We start from the raw sequence: 26690 nt of genomic DNA, 5'->3' as shown, positions 1-26690 counted from the left end.
CACACTGTCAACTTTTCTAAAAACACGCAGTAAAGAGACTGCCGCTAGGACCACACTGTTGATGAGTTATCTTCCCAGTGTCGCTGTCACAACAGAAGATTCTCGCGTGGTCAAACCTTGATCTGTGCTTCAGGTTCACAACAGGGTAATCAATCATCTGATTTTACAATGGATTTTGATGTTTACCTTTGATTGGGTCCAATCTGATGTTAAAAGCACTTAAAACCACCCCATTTCGCCATTCTATCTCCTGCTATGCTTTTTATTATTTATAAAATAAGAATTTAGAGCTGGATTTGATATATATATAGTTCAACTGCCTCATCTTACATGTGAAAAACCAGAAATGACTTGACCAGTTTCACATAGCTGTTTAATGGCAAAACAAAGCACTAAAGATGAATATGAAAGCTACTGTGAATGCCCTCACTCTCTACAGGTCTGATGTAAGTTACTCAATAAAAACAGGCTATCAAGAGATAAGCCCAAACACAGTAAGGAAATGAACTTTTACAATGCTTGTTTGGCTACACATATGCACCTATCTTAGGATAAGGGACAAGGCAAAAGATGGGAATGAGTGGGTAACCTTATTTCCCAGATACATCTTAAAACCTACTCTCAGCAACTGTACCAAGCTGTTACTTCTAGCAGAGCTGCTGATCACAGGTGGGGCCACAAAGCTGGGACAAGATATTTGGTTCTCAAAATTTCTTTCATGCCTACTAATCTTAGAAATTGTGGCTCAAGGGTAAAGAACCTGCCTGCAAATGCAGGTGACACTGTTAGTTCCTTGGGTCAGGAAGATCCCCTGGAGAAGCAAACGACAACCTCTCCAGTGTTCTTGCCTGGGAAATCCCATGGACAGAGGAGCTTGGTGGGTTATGAGTCCATGGGGTTGCAAAGAGTCAGACAACTTAGTGACTATACAACAACAATCTTAGAAATAAATGCTTTCACTAACCTGCCTTCCTCCTTCTAATAAAATATATTTTCAGATAGAGAGGTGTCCCAGCTAAGTGGTAAATGAAGGGTGTACAGGCATGAGCTGTTAAGGATAAACAATGAGGAGTTATTAGATAGGGAGCCACTGTCCAAAGCCTTGGTCAAAGATAACCATCCTGTAAGTTCATATAATTATAAATTATGTAATTTAAAAAATAGGTTCAAAAATTCACTTAAAGAAAGAATAACTGAGAAACACTACATTTAATTCCGAAGTTCTTCAGGTAACTATTAAGCTGAGCTTGTTTCCTTAACTGTAAAATGGAACTGCAATCTTAACTTTTCTCAGGCCGCTGTATAAAATACTGAGAAGGTATAGAGCAATACTACATGACACAAAGTAAAAAATTGCTTTGCAAAGGAAGACAGGGTACTAAACATTAAGAAATCTTTGAATTCTAGAATTGTTTTTTACTATATCATGTCGACAAGTGTTTTGGGGGAGCAATTTTTCCAATTTTATTATTAAGATGGATTTTATAAAAAGGGGGTTTAGTGAACAAATATCAGGAATAATTAGGTTAAAAAAAGCAACAACTGTTTCTAACTTCAAGATTTCTTAAGAACTTTGAAAATAATGCATCCCATAAATCTCCAAGATGAAAGGACAAGTGAGCAGCACGTCCCAAAATTATACGCGACCACCTACCCCTTTATCTCTGTGGAACAGTGTTGAGTGAAGGGTGCTCAATGTTCATCGTTCATTCAAGTGAACAGTGTTCCACAGAACATACTTTAGGGAAAAAGTCTTCCTAGATTCCTATTACTTGTCTGAATACAAAATTATAAGACACTTTTGCTAGAAGAAGAATTCTTTTGTCACATAAACACAAAGGTTTACAAGCCTTTTATATACTGTCTATTTCAGCTCTAAAATAATGTACCTTCAAATCTGTTAAGGCCAGGCCACTAGTATACCCTCTCTGTAAAAGGCCATTATGAGTACCTCATTGTTAGGACAGAGAATGAACCCTTCAAGTTTTGTAGAAGTCAAATACTGCTATCTCTCAGATACAGATAAGTTAAAACAGTCAGAAGCTCTTCCCTTGCTGGTCCAGGAACATAGTTTTCTTATACCCTGGACCAACCAGAATGAAAGGAAGACTTCTGCCATGCGTAATTTTATTATTTATCTAACAGTGGATTGATTCCAAACAAATTTGTATAGCTGATTAATACAGAAAATCTTAAAGACTACATAACAGGCAGCAACTTGAGATGGAATTCGTATGAGAAAATACAAGGTAACACTTTAAAACAGTAACATCAACTAAAATATTGAGAGAGAAATGGTTGTAAAATTCAAATCTAGTACTGTCTATTTTTATAGTGCATATATGAATGTTATAAAAGCATCTGTTAGAAACTGGTGGCAATGGCAAAAAGTCCTATACCAGTTCTTGAATGTTCTCTTACAGCTGGTAGAAAGAAGTACAAAGTTTGGCAATACTTGGCATGGGCCAAGACAGGTCACAATCTTCTGAGCAGTGCATTAAAAAAAATATCTATAGATTACACCAAGAGTTCATTTTACAGCTCTTTACTAGATTATGTAAACCACAGGCATGCATCTGTAAGCTGTGGGCATGCATGATGGTTTCTGTGATCTCAGAGCTTCACTCTGGCCAAACAAGATAAAAATGCTCGAACTTTACACTAGACCCAAAGACAGTCTCTTCTGTGGACAGAACAGAAACTTCCTTCCTCTACAAGGCTATGGGAGCTTGCAACATAAGACTAGGAGGATAAAGCTCCTTACTAATGAACAGGTTGACAGAGCGCAACATGGAGCATGATGTGAAAACATTTTAAATGGCGACCATACACAGTTCCTTCCTCGCATGACTGCAATGACATAAAACCCAAAGTCCTTCAACAAATTCCTAGTGCTTTTCCATCTTAAGGTAGCTTACCATTTTATGGTCCCAGTGTCCTGCAAAAGTGGGTGGGACAGCCCACCCATATCTTTATCTGATATGTTGACCCCTTCCTGGAGGAATAAAGTTACTTACAGGGAAATTCAGTTTCGCCAAAAGGTATACATACTAAGTCACATTGGTAAATAATGGTGTTTCTAACATCTCTTAGAAACTGGCAAGGGGACAGAAGTCTACCAGCCCCCAAATTCACCCACTTCCATACATCTTTGATTGCAGAGACATCAATAGAAACAGTAAATTTATACATAAAGAACAAGTGAGACAGAGGTAAAGGCAAAAGCAGTGTCAGTCTGTCTGAGTGTAGGCAATGGTGCTTTGATTATACCCGTACGAACTCTTCAGTCCCTTTTAGTTATCCCCAGCTCAGCTCTTAAGCCGTAGACTTTTGCTGCAGAGAATTCAGATGTGATGTGGTTGCTCCAGTAACACTTTTAACAGTACTGCATTCAATACTGGGAATGGTTTCTAAACAATTTAAACTGCACACGGAACTTTAGTAGAACAAGAAGTTTATTACTCCCACTCAGTAGTTCCTGGGGGCTTTGATGTTAAGTCATACATAATTCGAGAAATACCAGGAATCTTCTTAATCTCAGTGACCATCTTTAACACCACCTGTTATAAAACAAAGATTATAAATAAAGAGCTAGGGTCCACTGCATGTTCAACAGAGCTAGAATTTGTAATTTCATTTGTAATTTCAAATTAAAACACAATCTATTTTTACCACTGTTCTCTATGTATATGGGCTTCCCTTGTGGCTCAGCTAGTGAAGAATCCACCTGCAATGCAGGAGACTGGGTTTGATCCCTGGATTGGGAAGATCCCCTGGAGAAGGGGATGGAAACCCACTCCAGTATTCTGGCCTGGAGAACTCCATGGGCTATACAGTCCATGGATTCGCAAAGAATCAGACATGACTGAACAACTTTCACTTTCTAGATATACGGGATACATTTATGATTAATTTACGTAGTGACTCCACAGATTTAAGTGACTTAAGTTCAGTAGTACTCAAAGTGCAGTCTGCAAGTCATGGGTGTTACTGGTCCACAGCAGATGTTTAGAAGCATTTATAGCAACCTGACACCGCTGCAGCATCCAAGCCTGAGACTTCACGTGTGGAAGACAACGCTTCACAGGTTCTCTGCGGCTCACAACTCCGAGGCCACTACGGTGGCACATAACACAGGTAATAATAATCACTGCTACATGTATAGACGAGGAAGGCCTTGTCACCTAACTGGCCAGAGGCTGGGCAAATGCAAGCCTAAGGGAAAACAGACTCTAAGCCACATTTCTATACTAGCTAGTAATATAATCAGAGCCCTGTATTAGAGTCCTGGAACACTGGTACAACTAATCAAGTCTTGCTTTGACTTTTACTTGCTATCTTAGAAACAGCTCCTCTGGAAACAACACTCTAGTGGAGGGATAACAAGAAAGAAGATGATGATCGAAACTGTGATTGCTAGTTGGCAGAGCATGAAGAAATTCATGGGTGCCTGGCCATAATGCTATTAAATCTCATCCTTATATCTAATTGACTCTTCTTCACTCCTAGGGTTTTCTTTTTTACTTGGAGGACATTATTTATAAGGCAGAGGTTGGCACGATTAGATAAAAAGATAGATTAGAGTTGGGAGTCTCCACATAGTAATCAGACATCTGGAAGAGAGGTTAATATACTTAGGGCCTTTTCCTACTATAATGTATTAAATAATGAATTATGTGGAGATTTTAAAAATTAGAGCCTATTTTATGAACAGAAAACCAACCTCAGAAATATCAACATTGCCACAGCCTATCCCATTCACCATTATTATAAAATGTTAAGGTATTAAATCTGTACATCAGAAAAAAATGTATATATTACCTCTATGGGGATCTCATTGCCAGGGGTTGCAGGTATACCAGTCATGAAATCACTAGTAATAAAGGTTCGAATAACCACAGATCTCTGGCAAGAAGGCTGCTTCTGAAGTGGGTCCCGATCAAAATGCAAAGGTGTCAATATCACCGGCATCTGGCTGATTTTCCCAGCATACCCTAGAGAAAGGAAGTTAACATGTAGAATCAATCACCATACCATAGGAAAGCACTCTCAGTTCGTTTAAATCCTTCCAGATAGGACACAAAATCACACACACAGACACATCTCTTCTTAGGACTGTCATCATGTACTGTATTCAGCTACTCTCATCATGTACTGTATTCAGCTACTCTCATAGCACTGTAAGCAAACGCAATCACAAATACAAATTACAGAGTCTGATGACTACAGGGATGTGCTATACATAAGTCAATTCGTTATTCATATAATTATCTTCTATACTGCAAACACTGAATAAGAAAATGCTGAGCCACTAACCCTAGAGGGAATACAGAGTTGGGGTCTTGCAAGCCTCTAGTCATAACATATTCATCAACTGATCAATATATAACCTTTCTTTATGTGTTTTCTGTTTAAAGACACCTTACTCAATATCTATTGTAGATTTATTACAGTGAGCTCACAGCCAATGGCACTGTAACTCTAGCTTGAAGGAAGCTTATCTAACACACCTATTTTCTCAGTAAGGCACATGATGGTCTTCCTGTGCTTAGGAACCTAGTCAGCAGCACCTCAGCACTAAGCTTAGAGACATTTTTAAACAGTGAAATCACCAACAAACAGCATGAAAATGCAAAACAACAAGGCATTAAATAGACGACAAAAAAGACACCTGTTTACAGAAACAGAGCTGAAACAAGACAGAGGACTGCCATCTTCAACCTCAGCTGGGAACATCTGAGCTGAGCAACTCAAATTTTGTCACTTTGTGCATGTCTGCAAGTGACCATAAACATGAGTAAATTCTATATGGATAAGGCAATGTCACAGAACTACCCACAGAATCAAATAGGAATACTAAAAGCTGAATCCTCCAACTAAAAATCATAAAGCCAAGCTTTCAAAATCTAGTTGAAGCATGTAGTAATGAACAAAATGGGCAACTTACCAGACTCCCTGAGAATGTTATGGGCCTCAAAATCAGCTTGGCGTAAAGTACTGAGCACCCCTGTGGTCAAGAAAGTGGGAGTAACATCTGTAGGAGGTTCTTTAACTGGTGGGCCAAATATATAAACAACTCTAGAAGGAAGGAAGTGAAAATTATAAAGAAAATACATTTTAGTATGAGGAAACAAAGCACATAAAATAACATTCTTTGCATTTGTTCTTAGGCCCATCTCTTATCCACTTCAAATCCCCAATGGGAAGGACAGGATTATAGAAGGTCTCTGTTGTCTGAACCTTCTTCAAAATACATTCTCTGAAATACTAGTGTGAAGATAAACTTGATTATCACAATCCTCTTTCCATTTAACATACTGGATTGAAAAGTATACCCAAAACTTCATGTTCTTCTAGAATCTGGGGGTGAAAACAGGGTCCTTGCAAATGTAATCGAATAAAGGTCATAATTTGGGTTGGGGGGGCAGGAGGCTAATCCAATGATAGGTGGGTGTCCTTCTAAGCAAAAGGCAATCTGGAAAGACAGACACACGGAGAAGAGAGGGCCATGTAAAGATGGAGATGAAGACTGGAGTTCTACTGCCTCAAGGCAACGACTACCAGCAAACATCAGAAACTACGAAGAGAAGAAGGTCCCCTAGACCCTTCAGAGAGAGCAATGCCCTGCTGACATCACCCTTAATATCAGAATTATAGTCTCCAGAACTGTGACATAATAGATTTTTATTGTGTTAAGCCTTCTAGTTCGTGGTGATTTGTTATGGTAGCTCTAGGAAATCAATTCACAAAAGCCTGGGGAAAATGAATTAAATAAATAGGTTTTAAGGGCAATGCTAAAGAATGCTCAAGCTACCACAGAACTGCATCATCTCACACGCGAGTAAAATAATGTTCAAAATTCTCCAAGTCAGGCTTCAACAGTACGTGCACCATGAACTTCCAGACGTTCAAGCTGGTTTTAGAAAAGGCAGAGGAACCAGAGATTAAATTGCCAACATCCGTTGGATCATCGAAAAAGCAAGAGAATTCCAGAAAAACATCTACTTCTGCTTTATTGACTATGCCAAAGCCATTGACTGTGTGGATCACCACAAACTGTGGAAAATTCTTCAAGGGATGGGAATACCAGACCACCTGACCTGCCTCTTGAGAAATCTGTACTCAGGTCAGGAAGCAACAGTTAGAACTGGACATGGAACAGACTGGTTCCAAATAGGAAAAGGCGTATGTCAAGACTGTATATTGTCACCCTGCTTATTTAACTTCGGAGAAGGCAATGGCACCCCACTCCAATACTCTTGCCTGGAAAATCCCATGGACTGAGGAGCCTCGTAGGCTGTAGTCCATGGGGTCACTAAGAGTCGGACACAACTGAACAACATCACTTTCACTTTTCACTTTCATGCATTGGAGAAGGAAATGGCAACCCACTCCAGTGTTCTTGCTTGGAGAATCCCAGGGACAGAGAAGCCTGGTGGGCTGCCGTCTATGGGGTCGCACAGAGTCGGACACGACTGAAGCGACTTAGCAGCAGCAGCAGCTTATTTAACTTATACACAGAGTATATCATGAGAAACGCTGGGTTGGATGAAGCACAAGCTGGAGTCAAGACTGCCGGGAGAAATATCAATAATGCAGATATGCAAATGACACCACCCTTATGGCAGAAAGCAAAGAACAACTAAAGAACCTGTTGATGAAAGTGAAAGAGGAGAGTGAAAAAGTTGGCTTAAAGCTCAACATTTAGAAAACTAAGATCATGGCATCTGGTCCCATCACTTCATGGCAAATAGATGGGGAAACAGTGGCTGACTTTATTTTGGGGGGCTCTAAAATCACTATAGATGGTGACTGCAGTCATGAAATTAAAAGATGGCTGCACCTTGGAAGAAAAGTTTTGACCAACCTAGACAGCATATTCAAAAGCAGAAACATTACTTTGTCAACAAAGGTCCATCTAGTCAAAGCTATGGTTTTTCCAGTGGTCATGTATGGATGTGAGACCTGGACTACAAAGAAAGCTGAGCGCCAAAGAATTGATGCTTTTGAACTGTGGTGTTGGAGAAGACTCTTGAAGAGTCCCTTGGACTGCAAGGAGATCCAACCAGTCCATGCTAAAGGAGATCAGTCCTGAATATTCATTGGAAAGACTGATGTTGAAGCTGAAACTCCAATACTTTGGCCACCTGATGCAAAGAACTGACTCAACTAAAAAGACCCTGAGGCTGTGAAAGATTGAAGGTGAGGGGAGAAGGGGACGACAGAGGATGAGGTGGTTGGATGGCATCACCGACTCAATGGACATGAGTTTGAGTAGACTTCAGGAGTTGGTGATGGACAGGGAGGCCTGGTGTGCTGCAGTCCATGGGGTGACAAAGACTGAGTGACTGAACTGACTGGTAACAAAACTTCAGACGACATAATATGCTAATATGCACTGGTAACCTCCAAGATGAAGCTATAGTGAATTTCCCAAACGTATCTGACCACTCAACCTTTTTTTTTTTTTTCCTTACACTTTGGAGAACACTGATCCCAAAGAAAGATTCTTATTTCACTATGTACATATTTCATGAATAAAAGAATGTCACCAGGGAAGCCATTCTTAAACAGTGGTCCTGTGGTTAAGAATCTGCCTGCCAATGAAGGGGATATGGGTTTGATCCTGGTCCAGGAAGATCCCATGTGCCACAGAGCAACTGAGCCTATGTAACACAACTACTAAAGCCCACACACCCTAGAACCTGTGCTGTGCAACAAGAAGCCATTGCAATGAGAAGCCTGCCAGCAGTAACTAGAAAAAGCCCTTGCACAGCAATGAAGACCCAGCAAAGCCAAAAATTTAAGTAAACACCACCGGGGGGCGGGGTGGGGGGGGGGGCGGTAAATGTCATCAAAGTAAGACTTGTTGGAAAAGAAATGACTCATTACTGCCTCAAGTAAACGTCTGTTTGAAACTTATGAAGATACATTACAGATGTTAATAAAAGTAGAATTTGGAAGATAGCTTAAAGAAATTAGTATCAAATAAGTACAACAACTCAAGGGGAATCTTATTGCTGATTTGGAGAATCTGTTCTATAACCTTCACCCAGAAAACAAGAGAGAGAAGGGGATAGAGACAAGTGCCACCTGGCTCTTTCCAATCCTCCAATCCAGCTCTCAGCCAGCAGGCAACTGTCCCTTTTCCTTAGCCATATCTGTCTCTAGCAGAGAAAATAAATCTCCCCTGCATCTAGCAAGGGGAAGTTTAACAATACCTTTTTTCCTTCTTATTAATAGGTACTTAGAATAAAACAAACATACAGAAGAAAAAAGCATCCGATCAAAACCACCAACTATTTCATTGCCTCCTTCCAAACATACTTTCGCAGGAAGGGTTTCATCCTACGTATTGAAAGTAAGCCACACTTTAAAGCAATATACTTCCTAGAGCTCATAATCCTTAGAGGAAAAAGCAACTAGGCAAGAGAATGCCATTAACTTGCTCCTTTTTGTCTTATTTATTTCAAACAAGAGTGGTCATAGAATATGTACAGAGACAAGCAGTCTTCCATCCTGTGTAAGACAGTAAAACTGGAACCGTCCCTCTCTACATGAAGATTCCACCATGCAAACTAGGGGTGGGGCAGGGGTGGGCAAAATTGAAAGCTTTTTTAAAAAATTACTTAAATTCCAATCCCCCCCAAAAAAAAACTTTAAAAATCACCAAATACATTTTTTAGGGGCTTGCTAGGTTCTTATTTTTAAAACCTAGTTTTTTGTTTATTGGTTGTTGATTTTTTTCCTTTTTGGGAAGAGAGGAAGGATTAAGAATGGAGGGAGAGAGAAACGAGGGAAAACAGAAAAGACAGGCAGAAAGACTAGAATACAAAAGGACAGAGATAAAGTTTAAACAAGACTAAGGGCCCTTTGGTAAAAGAAAAGGACGGAGACAGATGAAACTATAAGAATGCTGTGAAATGAAAAATACACTAATTATATAGTAAAGCAATGGAGTCAAACATAGTGAAAGGGAATTTTCTGTATGACCAATGAATTTTATTTAGGTATTAGCATTTCAGAATTCTAAATGATTATTTTAACCAAGACAATTACATCCATTCAAAATAGGCAACTACAAATTTACCATTATTTATTAATAATTCACTCTTTTCAGTGTATTAAAGGTTTATCTATATTTGGAGGCCTTTGGTTCATCTATGCAAGCCTTTTTAACCTGTTCCCATTAGTAAAAATGTGACTTCCCTCTGACTTCTTATCTTAAAGGCCAACATCAGTCTAAAAACACTAGCCACATCAGTACAGAAATATACACACCACAGAAATTCTCTGGTAGTCCAATGGTTACAAATCTGTGCTTTCACTGCCAAGGGCACGTGTTCAACCTCTGGTCAGGGACCTAAGATCCCACAAGCCGTGAGGAATGGCCAAAAAAAGAGAAATGTACACGGCCAGAAATGTACACACTCTGCTAAGTAAACACCAACAGGTAGGTTTATAAACTCTGTAGCTAATTTGAATAAACTGAAATCTCAAGTAATCCTTTTTGATTGTCAACTGCCTAATACTCATGAAGGAAATAGACAAGAGTAAAAAACTGTGAAATAAGAACCTTTAATTAGCAATCTGGTACTAAATGAGTAATATTTTTGAACTGTAAAGGAGACAATGCTACTGAGTATTACATATAGGTTATAAATCAGCTGTTGATATACCCGACATAAGAAATTTATGTGCAAATTAAAGGAAAACTGGATCTGAAGAACTAAGTTCAAAATTTTTAAAACATTTAAGGCAGTTATTTTAATGCTATCTGGTATGTTTTTATCTTTACTCTGTAATGATTATTAAATTGACCAAGTCCCTAATAGTAAGTAACTTGTACATTTTTTTCAATCTTTCTGGAATAAAACGTCATAAAACAAATAGTGTAAGTTGCTAGTTGGACAGACATTTTTAAAGTCTTTAAATTTCATACTAAAACTATTCTATAAAAGCCATCCTACTTACCTCAAAAAAATTTTTTTAATAAGCAGATGATTGTACTGCAATGAACGAACAAAATACAAAGTATTATTAAATACCTGCTAGGTTGTGACCTAAGCTGTCTTTCAACAATGGGAAGACCTTAAAAAAAAGACCACAGCCTTATACTACATCTCACCCCTCTGCCAACTGCAGAACATACCTGTTAATGTTATGACACATACGAGGTATAAGTCTAGCCAGGAAAATAAGAGATTCCCAGTCAGGCTCATCCTTACTGGAGATTCCACACACATAACTGTAAGAACGACAGTCACCCTAAAAATAAAAATACAATTGATAATTTTTATTGATTTTATATAAATCAAAAGATGGAATGGAAAACACGTCATGCATGGTGACACCATGAAAAGTACTTTTAACAAAAATATGCTTGACTAAAAATATATATGGATATTTTGTTAACAACATAAATAAATCCTGGATAAAAATTCCTCATTAAATTCTACTTAAATCACCTTAGACATTATTAAGAAAGTGTTATAGTAACTTCAACAATTTATTCAACATACACTTGAGATCCACTGGGATTTCATTCCAAATATCTTAACTACATACAGATAGCCAGTACATCTAATTTGGGAGACAAGATCTGTCCATATTTATCAGATAGATAAAGGATTCTCAAGTCAGATATAAAAATAATTTATTCCTTTAAAATGAGTTAGTTTTAAAATAAGTAAAGAAAGCAAATTTTAAAACAAGCAAATAAAACTGATAATATTGATTCCTTTTTCATCTGTCTTGTTTAATCCAAGTAATTTGCTTTGAAAAAATTAAACTGAAAAGTAACTCACAAGATTAAATAATTACTAAATATGCAGTAAACTTGAGAATATAAGAATTCAGACTATTTGAATGCTAATATAATAGTATCTATTAAAGTTTAAAGCACACATGTTCTTTAATCCAAGAAATATTACTGAAACACATGAAATAACTCCTTGAAGAAATAAGATTACTTGCCTATGATAATGACAAAGTGAAAATGGCTTAAATGTCCACTGGCAGGAGAATAATTAAATAAATGATGGTATAATCATACATGGAATATAAGGCAACAGTTAATAATAATCTACTTGCAATGGCATGAAAAGTTCATGATGCTCAGTTAAAAAGAAAAAGGTGATGTAGGAAGTGTCAAATAATTTCCTTTCATTCTCATTCTAAATGATTCTGAAGGGACATTTAACTGTAGAGCAAAAATAGGGAGATTTAGTTTTTAAATGTATTGCGCCTTTGATTTTTCTTTTTTTTTTAACAAGTAGTTTATTTTGGTATTTAGAAAATAAACCTTATTGCTATACTAACCATGAATTATGATTTTTATCTGGATTTCTAAGTCTCAACTTCAAAGACCTAAGAGACTAAAAGATAACTAACAACAAAAGAAACTTCTATTTTGACGGGAAAAGTAATAGAGCCTGAATAAGCGTCTTTTTTTTAAAATGAAGTGTAGTTAGTTTACAATGCTATGTTAGTTTCAAGTATACAAAGTGATTTAGTTATACAAACATATACATACTCTTTTTCAGATTCTTTTCCATTATAGTTTATAGTTCCCTGCACTACAGTTGTTTATTTCATATATAGTAGTGTGCATATGTTAAATCATTTTTTAAAAAGAAATCATTTATCCTACAAATTATATTTACTTATCCATAGTATTATCTATGAACTTTTCAAAAAATGAGAAGTCAGCATACAGGGCTGCAAGTTTTTTACAACAGACCTAGTTAGAACTGGGGGGACAGGGGGTCAACCTGTCTGCTCTTCTGTTTTTATAAAGTAGGGTAATATCTGCCTGAAATAGCATATCATGAATTTCAAAATGAATCTATGAGATAATCCATATACCATTGAAAGAAAATTATTTCTACAATTCCAGGAACGGTTATTTCAATTTGATTTAAAAACAATGTAAGTAGCTTTTACATAAGGACCCTGGAAGAGGGAGAAAGGGGGAAATAACTGTCCCATATCATTTCCATAAACTAAAATACTTTAGTTTAATTATAAGATAACAATGAAGTTTTACTGTTTATTTACAAACAGGGCTACATGAATTCAGGAGAAAGGGGGATTTAAAAGAATGGGCTCAGATTCACATATTTAGGGAAAAGAGTTAGATCTGTAAAACATTTCTCTTCACGCTTAATTCTACTATACTGCTACTGCTGCTAAGTCACTTCAGTCATGTCCGACTCTGTGCGACCCCATAGACGGCTACCAGGCTCCGCCGTTCCTGGGATTCTCCAGGCAAGAACACTGGAGTGGGTTGCCATTTCCTTCTCCAGTGCATGAAAGTGAAGTCGCTCAGTTGTGTACAACTCTTTAGCGACCCCACAGACTGCAGCCCACCGGGTTCCTCCGTCCATGGGATTTTCCAGGCAAGAGTACTAACTACATTAACCCACCAACTGGCACTCACACAATTTTTAGTAGAATTACTGACACCTTTCCTGGTTTCCATTTAACTTCAAATCCTAACTCACAGAAAAGAAACCTTACTCCTTCCCTATCCTCCCAAGCTTTTCCCCCTAGAAACTCACTTGATGATCATGTAAACAAAGGCAAACTTAATATAATCTATTTATGAATAGCATTTCAAAGATGAGAACTATGTTATAGTCACATGCTTTTACAATTGGAAAGACTGCACAACAAATACTGAAAATGTTAGTTGTACATTATCACAGCTCAGAGGAAGAGAGAAGACAGGCTGAGGAGGCAGAGGACACGGGTTTAAGGGAAACACAAGCTGAGAACAAGGCCTAAATGGTAAAAACATGTCCATCCAGGGCCTTTCTTGCAGTCAGAGACTTCTAAAGCCACAGAACATTTCACATCAAGGATAAATGAGGACATGACCTCTCAGTACCTGTCCTTCAAAGCAAAAGCAAGCCAATCCTATGTCAATTCATTCTTTGAAGTTTTACTTTTGGTTATAGATGACAGGTGTTTCAAAACTACAAAATCTCAGCCTGAATATTTAGTTCCTACAACCTTATTCGCACCATAAGCATTCATAAAATATTGCTTTTTTACATTTTTTATACTTGTTGTATACGCTTTCATATTTCATTTCCTTAAGTCATTCTTATTTCAATATTAGCAGAAAGAGCAGCCGAAGTTATGTCACAGGTCAATGAATTCACACAACTCACCTGCACACCCACAGTTTTAATTGGTAGCAGGAAGGCATTCAGTGAATGCAGACTTGTAATCTGCATCAGCTTTTCCTGATCCTCTTCTGTCGTGCAGGCTTTAACTCTTTGTAATAGCGTGTGTGGCTAAGAAAATCAAAGACATACTTCTTAGGATTTCAAGAAATAAGGTAGTCATTCTTTTGGTACCTACTACTGTCTTATGTATCTATACTTTCTAGTTTATAAGCAAGATTCTATTTGGTATTTCTAACTTGTGTGTGCTATGCAGTGTTGTCAGAATTTCATCTCTGAGGGCCAGGGCTATGAAAAGGTAAATATTAGGACAAGAAATACAGATAAGATTTATACATGTGGAGGCTTTTCCTCTGTCACCAGCAAGGAATACCTCACGAGTCAAATTCTCCTTATCTCCAGGGGAACTTTTTGTTATAAAGTCAACTTTGTCTGAAATGAATTTATCAGTTTATTTGCCTAGTATTGAATATATGTCTTCCTATTCTTTTATCCTTTTCTATTCTTTTACCTTCCCTCTTTCTATCCCTAGGTAAACAGACTATAGTTAGATTTTACTCCTCAATCTAGCTTGACAGTTATGTCCTAACTAAAGATGTTAGTCTTTTAATTAAGGTTCAATTCCATTCTACCAGTTTATTCAGTAGTTTCTGTTTGTGTGTCCATTTTTTATGTTTCTTTCTCCTTTCTTACGTTTCTCTCAACTGATGATTTTTCCCAACTCATTTATTTCCCCTTTACTAGTTGTGAAGTTAAACCCTCTATTTTCATTCTTTAGCGGCTCCCCTTAAGTGGGGATCTTTAACAAAAGAGAATCGATCTGTGCTCATCTGGCAAGCAATACAAAGGTCTTTGAATGCTTTAACTCCAATCAATCCCCCTATGGCTTACAAGCTATTTTAGCTGTATGTTGTATTTAAAAAAAAAAAAATAAACCTCAAAATTGAGATCAGCTTATACAGCCTGTCTGATTAATTTTACCCATTTACCATTTTATTTGCTTATCAGTCCTTCTTGTATCTCAGATCCTTCGAACTAGGATCCCCTTCCTTCTTCTCTAGTCAGTTCTTTAAAACAGTGGTTCTCAAACCTAGCTACACACTCAAATTATTTAGTACACTCAGGTCCCATTTCACATCAATTAAATAAATTCTAGGCAGAAGGGGTCCAAGCACAGTATACTTCAAAAGCTTCCCTTGTTGAATCTAATACACAACCAGGGTTGAGAACCATTGCCCTTAGCTCCTTAAGTAATAGACTATTGGCAATAAATTCTGTTTCTGTGAAAATATATTTATTTTGCCCAAGTTCTTTGAGACCATTTACCTGTTCACTATTGTTCACAAGTATTGTCTCTTGGCATTTTGAATTCTTCCTGCTTTTACTGTTCCTTTCACAGCCTGAACAACAGTATTTCCTTTATGCAGAAATCAATCTTTTCTTTGTAGTTGCTTTGTCTTTGGCAGCCTGTAGTTTCCATGGCTATGCTTGTGCGTGTGCCAAGTCACTTCAGTTGTGACCAACTCTCTGTGACCCTATGGACTGTAGCCCACCAGGCTTCTCCATGAAAATACTACAGGCAAGAATACTGGCATGGGTTGCCATGCCCTTCTTCAGGGGATCTTCCCAACCCAGGGACTGAACCCGCTTCTTTTGCAGGCAGATTCTTCACCTCTGAGCCAGCAGGGAAGCACACATAGTTATGCCTATTAGATGTCAAATTCTTCTCCTTTACCCTGATTGGGATGTACCGTATTTCCTGAATCTGAGGCATGGTGTCTTTCAGCACTGTGTGCTGTGCTGTGCTTAGTCACTTAGTTGTGTCCAATTCTCTGCAACTGGCTCACCAGGGAAGCCCTTTCAAAAGTGTGACAGAATTCAAATACTTTTGCCTATCTCCTTCGGGATATACATTTAAGTTGGCGTTCTCATTTTGTCTTAACTTCTCTAATCATATTTTCTCTTTGATGCTTTGTTCCAATTTCTGGATAATTCAAGTTCACTAACTCTCTTTAGCTCTTTTTAATTTCAGTTATTTTCATTTCTAGAACTTAATTTTTCAAAGCTCCCAGGCACTTTATATACCTTATATACCTTATTCTCATTAACAATTGCTTCTTTTAATTCTTTGTACTTTATATATGATTGCTAATTCCAGTATCTGAAGTACTTGAGGGTCGTCTTCTACTAGCTCTCATTCACTGTGCCTTATTTTTAGATGTATTGTGTAGTTTTTTATTATAAGCTCATATTTGTTAAAGTCCTATTAATGCGGATTCTCTGAAGCCCAGATGAAGAGATTCCAAAGATAATTTACATTGTTTCTTTTCCAACACTCAAAAGCACTACCAACCAAAGCCCACTTTAATATAGATTATAAATTTTAAGCACCAAATATACAGAAGAACTGAAGACTTCTCAATCATCCTCAGTTTGGAACTAAAATGATCTCCCTTACTTTCTTACAAGACGTATGAAAGGGTGTTTTAAAATACTTGATATCAAGTATTTTATTTTCAGGAATTCAAAGTATCTAATTTGTTAAAATATATAGAATAGCTGAAAAGAGAACTCTGCATTTAAGAGCCTCTGTAGAATACTGTCTTCATAGTCATTTCCAAAGGTTAAATATCTCTGAATTTTCAAGTAACAAAACCCTAAGTAATTCATTGTAAATACTGAAATACAACAAGAATCCATTCAATTCTTTGTATTGATTAGCTGTATCTTTTTAAAGCTCCTATAATATACAAATTCAACATAAATTACCTTTTTAACACTTGCAGAAAAATCAGCTACTATTTTCAAAATATTGTTAGTTTCAGGAAAATCCTTACAAATATAAGGTTCTTCAGCACATATTACTCTGATTGCCAGGCCAGGACCTAAAGAAAGAGTACAATGATATTTAATATAAATGTTATATTTAATATACAATCTTATTTTTTTTTCCTGGACAGAGTTTTTATTGGATGCTGCCCTTCCTGGGGGTGTGAGGAAGGAAGCCTACAAACGGCATCTGAGACAGCCCCTCCAGCCAGCACTGGAGCGGCTGCCGGGTCACGAGGAGGGCCCCAGGGTCGGCAGCAGTGCTGAGCCCCCGGCAACCCACCGGCTCCGCTCCCTACCCCTCCTCCTGCGAGCTCCACAGCAGCCACTCCGCCTCCGTCAGGGTGCAGGCACCAGGCCCGGGCTGTCGCTGGAGCCCTCATACTCGACCTAACCCCACTTTCGGGAGAGTCACTTATCCAGTGGCTTCGTGCACTGTAAGTGCCCATGTACAGCATCCAGTAAAGTGCAGTTGCCTTCTGTCTACTCATGAACACTACTCACCTCTCCCCTACCGGATGTATCTTTAGCTGTGTGTCACAAGATACTGCTTTTATTGAAATATAATTGACATATACACTTTAGGGTTTTTAAAGTGTTTAACATGAAATGCAGCTATTAGTTTCCCATACAACTCATCACTTTCAGAATGCTTCATTTCTCTTTGTATCAGTTATTTCCATCTCTTATTTTCATAGTACACATATTAAGAACCTCAAAATTCTCTAATAATTATTTTTGATACACAATATATGTGCCAATCTATTTAAAACTACTTGCAGACACAATTCTTTGCCAACACACATTGGGACCGAACATCTCGAATACCAGAATTGAAGTCAGTAACATAAACAAGTGCTAATCTCTATGTGGGTCATTATCTTTGTAACACTATTTATGGAGGCAATACGGTAGTTAAGAGTAACCAGTACTGAGGTGGCCTTAGTGGGGCTACACTCCTGGTTCCAAATTCAGTCTGTGTAACTTTTGGCAAACTAGCCTCTGTCCCTAAATTCTCTCAACTGGACAACAGGATAACAGCAGTTACTATTGTGAGGATCAAATAACACAATATAGGCAAAATATTTACCAGAGTGCCTGGCTCACACTAGTACTAAAGAAACGTTAACTATTCTTTTTAATTTGATTAGATCACTCTCAACTCATCACCTAATAACTGTAGTAGAGACATAGGAACTGAGGTAGAAGACTTGCCACGCTCAAGAACTCAAAACAAAAACAGGTTAAGACTTACTTACAGTCCTAATTAACAAATATCAGCTCTAATTATTAATATTTTTATGACTACTTAAAAATGGAATATTTTCATTTGTTCACAAATGAGTTACATACAGCACTGTGAAAACAAATGGTTCATCCATTCAGACAAGTCAGTCAGGGGATAAGGGTTTCAAAGAACTGAGTTTTAAAGTGCAAAGTGAAGTCACTCAGTCATGTCTGACTCTGCGATCCCATGGACTGCAGCATGCCAGGCTCCTCTGTCCATGGGGTTTTTTTCAGGCAAGACACTGGAGTGGGTTGCCACTTCCTTCTCCAGGGGATCTTTCGGACCTAGGGATCAAACCTGAGTCTCCCGCACTGCAGGAAGACTCTCTACCACCCGTAAAAGCAAAACTAAAAAGCAACAAAAAAATCTGTACTACACTAAAACAAAACCAACTTATTTTATGTCATGTAAAGCAAAGGACTGACATTAAGATACCTGGCAATGCACACAGGCAGCGTGTCTTCTGTGGGTGGTTTCAGCAGCAATGGGAAATATGGCACAATTCAGTTCCAGCTTTTAAAACACAACAGCAAAAAACTCCCTGCCTCTCTACAAGATGCAGGGCGAGGGGACAGTTCTGGGTTGCCACTGGTGAAGCATTCAGTTTGCTACTCTGTGTCACACTTCTCTTATTTCCAGTTAATTACTATCTGGAATACATCATGGTATAGTAGAAAGAACATAAAAACCCAAGTTCTGAGAATTTTATGGCAATGTTATTAAAATATTTCTTGGTTTTCTTATCTGATGGCAACATTACATGTCAACCTATTTCCACAAGGATAATGCAACATTTAAATATATATATAATAAAAAAATGAGTATTTAATAAAATGAAATATATACAGTAAGCACTAAAAAGAATGTTTATTCCCTACCCATCCTTTCCTTTCTTTCAAGTTACATATTCTCTAAGATGATAAATTACTTCAAAACATGTTTGAATTGATTCTTGTTCAACATGAAGACAATGGCAAACCAAACATAACTCCATTTCTTACCTGGAAATGGATGCCTGGAAACTAACTCTTCTGGAAGTCCAAGTTCTCTGCCTAAGATTCTTACTTCATCCTTATGAAAATCTTTCAAAGGTTCTATTACTTTTCCCTACATGAAAGAAAAAGGCCAATTAATACAAATTATAATAGTAACCAAAATGACACGAAAAACAAAGAACAACAAATTACTCACTTTTCCTATTGTCTTTTACCTTTAAAAATCATTTTTAAAACTTCATCTTTTAAAGTATTTCTTCCTTTGTCTTTTTAAGGAATTAGATATTTTAGTGATTTTTATATATCTCTGTGAGACACATTTTAAACACAAACCTTTTAAACAGACAAAAAGCAGAGAAAACCTATCCACATATCTCTGATTTAGTTCTCATTGTAATATAAGTCAATCAGAAAACATACTGGTGTTTAAAAATTAAAACTCTCCAAATGATACCATCAAGTGAAAAGACAACCCACAGAAGGCAAATCATGTATCTAATAGCCAGTAACCAGACTACAGACTACATAAAGAACACATGCAATTCAACAATAAAAAGATAAATAAGCCAATTTAAAAATGGGCAAAAGATCTGAATAGATTTTTCTCCAAAGATATACAAATAGCCAATAAGCACATAAAAGGTGACTGACATCGTTAGCCAATTAGGGAAATGCAAATCAAAACCACAATGAGATACCTACCACTTCTCATCTACTAGGATGCCTAAAATAATAAAAAGGGACAGGTAATTCACATCCATTAGGATGGCTACTTTAAAAAAAAGAACAGAAAATAACAAGTGTTGGGCAAGGTACAAAGAAATAGGAAGCTTTTTGCACTACTGGTAGGATTTTAATAAAGTATAGCTGCTGATGAGACATTAAGGAAGTTCCTCAAAAAAACTAAAAATAAAACTATCGTTAAGACTCAGATATCCCACTTCTTAGTACATATCCAAAAGAAATGAAAGCAGGGGCTCAAAGAGACATTTGCAAACCCATGTTTACAGCAGCACAGCAAAGTTCACAGCAACCAAAAAGCGGAAGTAATCCAAATGCCCATTGGTGATATGTGTATATACATACAATAGAGTATTATTCAGCTTAAAAAGGAAGGAAACCCTATCACATGCTACAACATGGATGAACCTTGAGGACTTACACTAAGTGAAATAAGCCAGTCACAAAAAAAAACACAAAAACTATGATTCCCCTTCTAAGAGGTATTTAAAGCAGTCAAATTCATTGAAACAAAGAGTAGAATGGTAGACTATCAGGGGTTAGAGAGAGGCAGAAATGGGTAGCTGTTGTTTAACAGGTACAGAGTTTCAGTTTTGCAAAATGAAAAAGTTATGCAGATCTGTTTCACAACAATACAAATATACTGAAAACTATTAAACTGTACACGTAAAAATGATGAAGGAGGGAAAGAGGCTTTATGGTAAAGATTTCAAAAGCTTTTACCTCCTCTCTCAACTTTCTGATAAGTTCTGTGTCATTGTGATGGGTTTTGATGAGTTCAGCTTTGCCACTTGCAACAAGAGATGCACTTTCAATTAGATCAGGCCGTAAAGTACCTTGGGCAAGGAAAACCTCCTCTGGTTTCAAGTTCATTTCTCCAATTACTTCATTGGCAATCTATAATCAACAGGAGTAAAACAACCTTTTAAGAAACAAATTTTTTTCAAGACAGCAAAATTTTATACTTTCAGCTAAATTTCTAAGAGTCCTTTTGCAGTACTAATCAGGAGATGAAATCCACCAACCCTCAAATTAAACTCCTTTAAGGACAAATTCTGAAAGAGATGGGAATACCAGACCACCTGACCTGCCTCTTGAGAAATCTGTATGCAGGTCAAGAAGCAACAGTTAGAACTGGACATGAAACAACAGACTGGTTCCAAATACGAAAAGGAGTACATCAAGGCTGTATATTGTCACCCTGCTTATTTAACCTATATGCAGAGTACATGGGCTGGAGGAAGCATAAGCTGGAATGGGAGAAATATCGATAACCTCAGATATGCAGATGACACCACCCTTATGGCATAAAGTGAAGAACTACTAAACAGTCTCTTGAAGAAAGTGAAAGAGGAGAGCAAAAAAGTTGGCTTAAAGCTCAATATTCAGAAAACTATGATCATGGCATCTGGTCCCATCACTTCATGACAAACAGATGGAGAAACAGTGGCTGACTTTTTTTTCCTGGGCTCCAAAATCACTACAGATGGTGACTGCAGTCATGAAATTAAAAGACACTTACTCCTTGGAAGTAAAGTTATGACCAACCTAGATAGCATATTAAAAAGCAGAGACATTACTTTGTCAACAAAGGTCCGTCTAGTCAAAGCTATGGTTTTTCCAGTGGTCATGTATGGATGTGGGAGCTGGACTATAAAGAAAGCTGAGTGCTGAAGAACTGATGCTTTTGAACTGTGGTGTTGGAGAAGACTCTTGAAGAGTCCCTTGGACTGCAAGGAGATCCAACCAGTCCATCCTAGAGGAAACCAGCCCTGAATATTCATTGGAAGGACTGATGTTGATGCTCAAACTCCAATACTTTGGCCACCTGATGTGAAGAGCTGACTCATTGGAAAAGACTCTGATGCTGGGAAAGAGATCTATTCTTAAGCAATTAAAACAACAGCCTGACAATGTAAGTACATGTTTTTTAAAACATAAAATAGTTTCTATTACTCAGTATAATAGCAAAACACAGTAAAACTCTTAGCCAAAAATAAGAATCAAAATTAGTCACAAAATTTGACTATTTGGTATAATGACAAGGAAAAAATACTCAAATTCACATTTAAAATAGTACACACTGAGAATATTTTAAAAGTACCTTAACAAAAGTATCCCCAATGATTTTTCTTTTCTCCTCAGGACTTGTAGTCATATTTAATGTTTTGCTAATTCTCTTTCGTGGAGTTCTGTCTTCATCTGATATTGGTAGAGTTGTTGTTCCATTGTAGAAAGAATGAGCAGCATTTATCACTGGGGAAGAGGAGAGAAGCATATTTTAAACTAACAGATTTTTGAAAATAGTAAGTAGTAGATCAACTACAAAAAAAAAAAACCTATATGGATCCTCTGATTCTCCCCTTAAACTGCTTACATATTCCAGAACTACGAATGATCTATGACTAACAGAGTCCATATACGGGCACTCACTGAGTTTTGTTCCTTTGAGAATTCTGCGACATTTTACTATCTAGGACCATATTATCACAAATTATGCTAATTACTTTCCCTCTATTCAGTGCTTCACCAGAGCAACAAGAAAAATCCCTCAAAGGGAGTCAAAGCAGCAGTACATATATAGGGATCAAAGTCCTTGGAACTGCACAGTGACCAGTCCCGTGAAAAACTAATGTCTAAAAACATACTCTTAGTGATCCTTGGCTGTCCTTTTAAAGAGTAAAGTTTAAAAAAAAAAAAGAAAAAGAAAGAAAGTCTTCTCCACAAGATGCCAAAGCAGCTGGCTACTTCACTTTATGAATTTGTAGGTCTTTCTCTCAAGCTGGTCAATTACCCAGAGAAGACACCTCCAATTTCCTGTTTCTTAGCATTCTGATAGCCTGAAGAGAGGAAGCGGCCAGTGGAGGGGAAGAGATATCATTCAGTACATAATGCTTTTCCTTAATGTTACTGTTTTTAACATACAATCTTCCTTCCACCTTCAACTATGCCTGGTATTGACATGTCCAAGTCTAAAGCCTCTCTTGTTTAGCCTAGAGTCTAGAGAATAAATCCATGGTCTTCTGATGAAGGACAGAGCAGCTGTGTCCCCGTTTAAAGGGAAAAGTAACTGGTTCTCAGACTTTGATCCAACACGTTCTAGGCTGACCCAGTGAGCAGGCCCTGTGAGGCAGCCAGTGTTCCCAATCCTGAGCTTCCCCGAAGCCCTGCCTTTTGCTGGGCTTCCTTCCCAGAACCCTTCCCCAAGGTTCTGAGTCCTCCATCCTACCACCTCAGTTAACAAAGATGGATACAAGTTTCTGTGGGGCTGAAACTAAACAATTCAGAGGGCCCTTACAAGAAAAGGAATAACAAATCACGCAATACTCTGAGGGCTAAGACAAACTACCCACTATACACAGAAACTACTGCAAATCACAAATATAGCACCAAATCCAAACTAAATGTATCCCCAACTTGATGTTTTCTTAGCATAATTCCCAAATGTCTGCAGCCACTATAAAACCATCCAAAAGAGAGAAAGAGGAGAAAGACAAAGTAAATTAACTATAAATTATTAAAATACCTTATTTCAAATTTCATGTATAACTATGAGAAGATACTGATAAGGTCATTTCCCAGATTTTGGAAAAGGCTGGTGAGTAGTCCTAAAATTTAAGCTTCATTAGGCTATCAGAGAAAACCTGTATAAACCATCTGCTTTCCACTTCCCAACATTTTGTTGAAACCATTAGACTGCTATTATCACCTCCTCTCTATTCCTCATCCTTCTGGCATTAAACTTGTTTTATGCCTGTACTGTTATTTTAGTGATATTTCCAAAGAAGAAAGAAATAGACTCATTTTTACTTCATGTTTAACTACACAAGTCTTCATTTTACACTCAACTTTTTGGCATCAATTCCAATTAAGTCAATACACAGTTTATATCATTAAACTACTAATTTCACTATAACTATGGCTTATATCTTTTTTTTATAAAAGTGCAGATGAGATCCATAAATGTAAAAGCAGTTAAGGCCTAAGAAGATGAATAGAAAGAACAGAATGGTGGCTGGAAAATGGTAACTTATTCATCTATATATAACATTAAGAGTAATCAATTTTCAAAATTTATACTGTGGCCCCTCTTGAACCAGAAGTAATTACAATGTAAAAATAAAAAACATTTCAACCATAAGCTTACTGGGAAAACTGTACTTGATTACTGGGAAAACTCTACTTGGTTAATTTAATCACAAGCTAGATTTGATTAAACAAGTCCTGATATGTAAGTTAACTTTTCGGGAGTTCATCAATACCTTTGACTTGAATTCCAAGCTTTTTGAGGCCCTCTTCAACAGACTGACTTTCTCGTTTTCTCATAAAGCCATTATCAATGTGCACAGCAATGACTTGATCTTGGTTCAAAGCACGATTTAACAAAGCTGTACAAACTGTTGAGTCTACTCCACCACTGAGTAAAACCTACAGGGTGAAATGAAAAGTCAAATTGAGTAAAATAAGCACAAAGATGGTAAGAGCTTAAATCACTACCTAAAAACACTGGGGAATTCCCTGGTGGTCCAGTGGTTAGGACTACATGCTCTCACTGCTAAGGGCTCGGGTTCAACCCCTGGTTTGTATTAAAGATATGTATGGTAACTGAAAAAGCACTCTGAAACAGGGCAACTCAAAAACACCTATCACCCAGTCAAAATTTAAGGGCTATACTAAGTAAGTCAACCTTGAGTCTAACATTACTGGCACAAAGTTTTAGACTTTCAGATGTAAACTGCTTACCAAAACTTTTGATGTGCCCACTCTCTCTTTGATCTCTCGGATACACTCAATTTCTCTGTTCTGCACAGTGAAGGTCCCACTGCACCCAGCTATATCGTAGAGGAAATTCTTCAGTATTACTTTCCCATTTTCTGTAAGGCCAACTTCAGGGTGGAACTGGGCTCCATATAATTTTTTAGATTCATTTGCTATACCTTTATAGAGAAAATAATCATAAATAATTTTTTTTCATATTGAAAATACTCAGCACCCACAGTAATTCCTCACAATTTCTTCCTCCATAAATGTGGAAACTGATTCAAATTAGTGGATTTTTAGCAATGGGAAAAAAAATTTTCAAATAAAAACTACACTGCCATGATCTGGCTTTATAAGGTCTTCCTTCATATAGCAATTAATGAACTACATGGCTGTGACATCACTTCACAGTATCCTCACTTCTCCACCCAGGTTAGTGCAATCATTTTGTCTGTTTAATGCAAGGGTAACTCAGTTTTAGATCTCAGTCTCATATGCCTTCAACATGCAATGTGCAGCTACCAATTTTCTATATTAGAAAATCCTCATACATTAAACCTATCAGAATATCCCAGTGTTTCTTTCTTGCATACTATTAACCATGAATATAACTCCACGTACTTGACTAATGGGCTTCTGACAAATTATCATCTACAAAGCAGCAGACAATAGGCTATATGTTTAACATGTACATGTACTACCCACTGTCTATGGCTCTGAGATATCAAGAAACTTGCCAGTATCCCCAGCTAACTAAGTAGGTAAATCAGGCTTGCTAAACTCCCAAACTTACACTCATTCTCCCCTACTAGGGAAGTTCACACTTTCTTTACTTGGCTTCTCAGATACCACTCTCCTGGTTCATTCCTTATTTCACTGTCTAATGCTGAACCTTCTTTGTTGGTTCCTCGTCTTATCCATCTCTACACATCAAAGTCAACCAGTATTCAGTCCTTAAATTTCTCATCTATACATTCTGAATGATTCCAAACTCTCATGACCTTAAATGTTACCTATATGTTGTTATACCCCTGAATTTATTCCTCCAGTCCAGTTTTCTCTTCTACAGTCCTACTCAAAAATATATAAAACTGCCTATTCACACCTTCATTTCAATGTTTAATAAGAAACCTTAAATTTAATAATGCAAACCCAAATTACTTCATTCTTTCACATCAAGTAAACAGAAACCATCATCTCGTTGCTCAGACTGAAACACTGGGAAGTTAAAATTGGACTCTATTCTCTCCTTCCCACTCCACAGCAAATCCTTTGTTTCTGCCTTCAAAACAGACCAGAACCCAGTCTAACTTCTGGTTTCCAGTCCAGCATATGTAAGAAGCTAGAAGACACCACTATGTTCTAACAACAAGTAAAAAGCTGATTAAATACCCTTAAGAGAGACTGACAGGTAAATACAGAGAATCACAACTTACTGGAGAACTCCATAATTGCAAACCTCTATAGGCACCATTGCTGAGGTATAGAAACTTGAACTATAACTGATATCACTGGAGGCTCAGCATGGACAAATCTGAGAGATAAAATGTCCAGGAAGACCCAGTCATCTGGGATCCTCACACTCTCCAGTAGCTTGACTAAGTTCTCACAGTGAATATTAGAGAAAAATCCCCTTGTGCTTCAAAAAGGGGAGGGAAAAAGAAAACATTCTGAAATACACCAAGCCATTCTTTTCCTCTTAATAAGGCTTCTACTCTCAGGAGAAACTATTTAACCAGTCTAATATGACAGGGTTTTATCAGAACCAAATTGACTTGGGAGAAAAGAAAACACCCAACCCTAGCCCATTCTAGTCCTCCTGTCCCATCTAACAGAGGGAAACAATGAAAACACTCATGAAATCTACAGCCCAGAGCCACAGGT

The 26690-nt window shown here is 37.4% G+C and overlaps 1 protein-coding gene across 1 annotated transcript in view; it reads right to left on the bottom strand.

Moving 5' to 3' along the window:
• Nucleotides 1–355: 355 nt before the first annotated feature.
• The window catches only part of GMPS (guanine monophosphate synthase), a 77118-nt gene continuing 50783 nt past the window's right edge, over nucleotides 356–26690 (bottom strand). The window contains exons 6-16 of the mRNA XM_040247398.1: nucleotides 24789–24982; nucleotides 24308–24473; nucleotides 22150–22301; nucleotides 20769–20942; nucleotides 19311–19416; nucleotides 16962–17077; nucleotides 14178–14303; nucleotides 11153–11268; nucleotides 5948–6078; nucleotides 4822–4994; nucleotides 356–3560 (exon numbers count right to left, since the gene is read on the bottom strand). Of these exons, the coding sequence (XP_040103332.1) occupies nucleotides 3459–3560; nucleotides 4822–4994; nucleotides 5948–6078; nucleotides 11153–11268; nucleotides 14178–14303; nucleotides 16962–17077; nucleotides 19311–19416; nucleotides 20769–20942; nucleotides 22150–22301; nucleotides 24308–24473; nucleotides 24789–24982 (1556 nt within the window). The 3' untranslated portion in view covers nucleotides 356–3458. The remainder of the gene's footprint in view (nucleotides 3561–4821; nucleotides 4995–5947; nucleotides 6079–11152; nucleotides 11269–14177; nucleotides 14304–16961; nucleotides 17078–19310; nucleotides 19417–20768; nucleotides 20943–22149; nucleotides 22302–24307; nucleotides 24474–24788; nucleotides 24983–26690) is intronic.

Source organism: Oryx dammah, unplaced genomic scaffold (assembly GCF_014754425.2).
Source record: "Oryx dammah isolate SB20612 unplaced genomic scaffold, SCBI_Odam_1.1 HiC_scaffold_2, whole genome shotgun sequence".
NCBI classification, from domain to species: domain Eukaryota; kingdom Metazoa; phylum Chordata; class Mammalia; order Artiodactyla; family Bovidae; genus Oryx; species Oryx dammah.
Note: the sequence above shows the minus strand (reverse complement) of the source record. Positions and strands in the feature narration are given on the sequence as shown.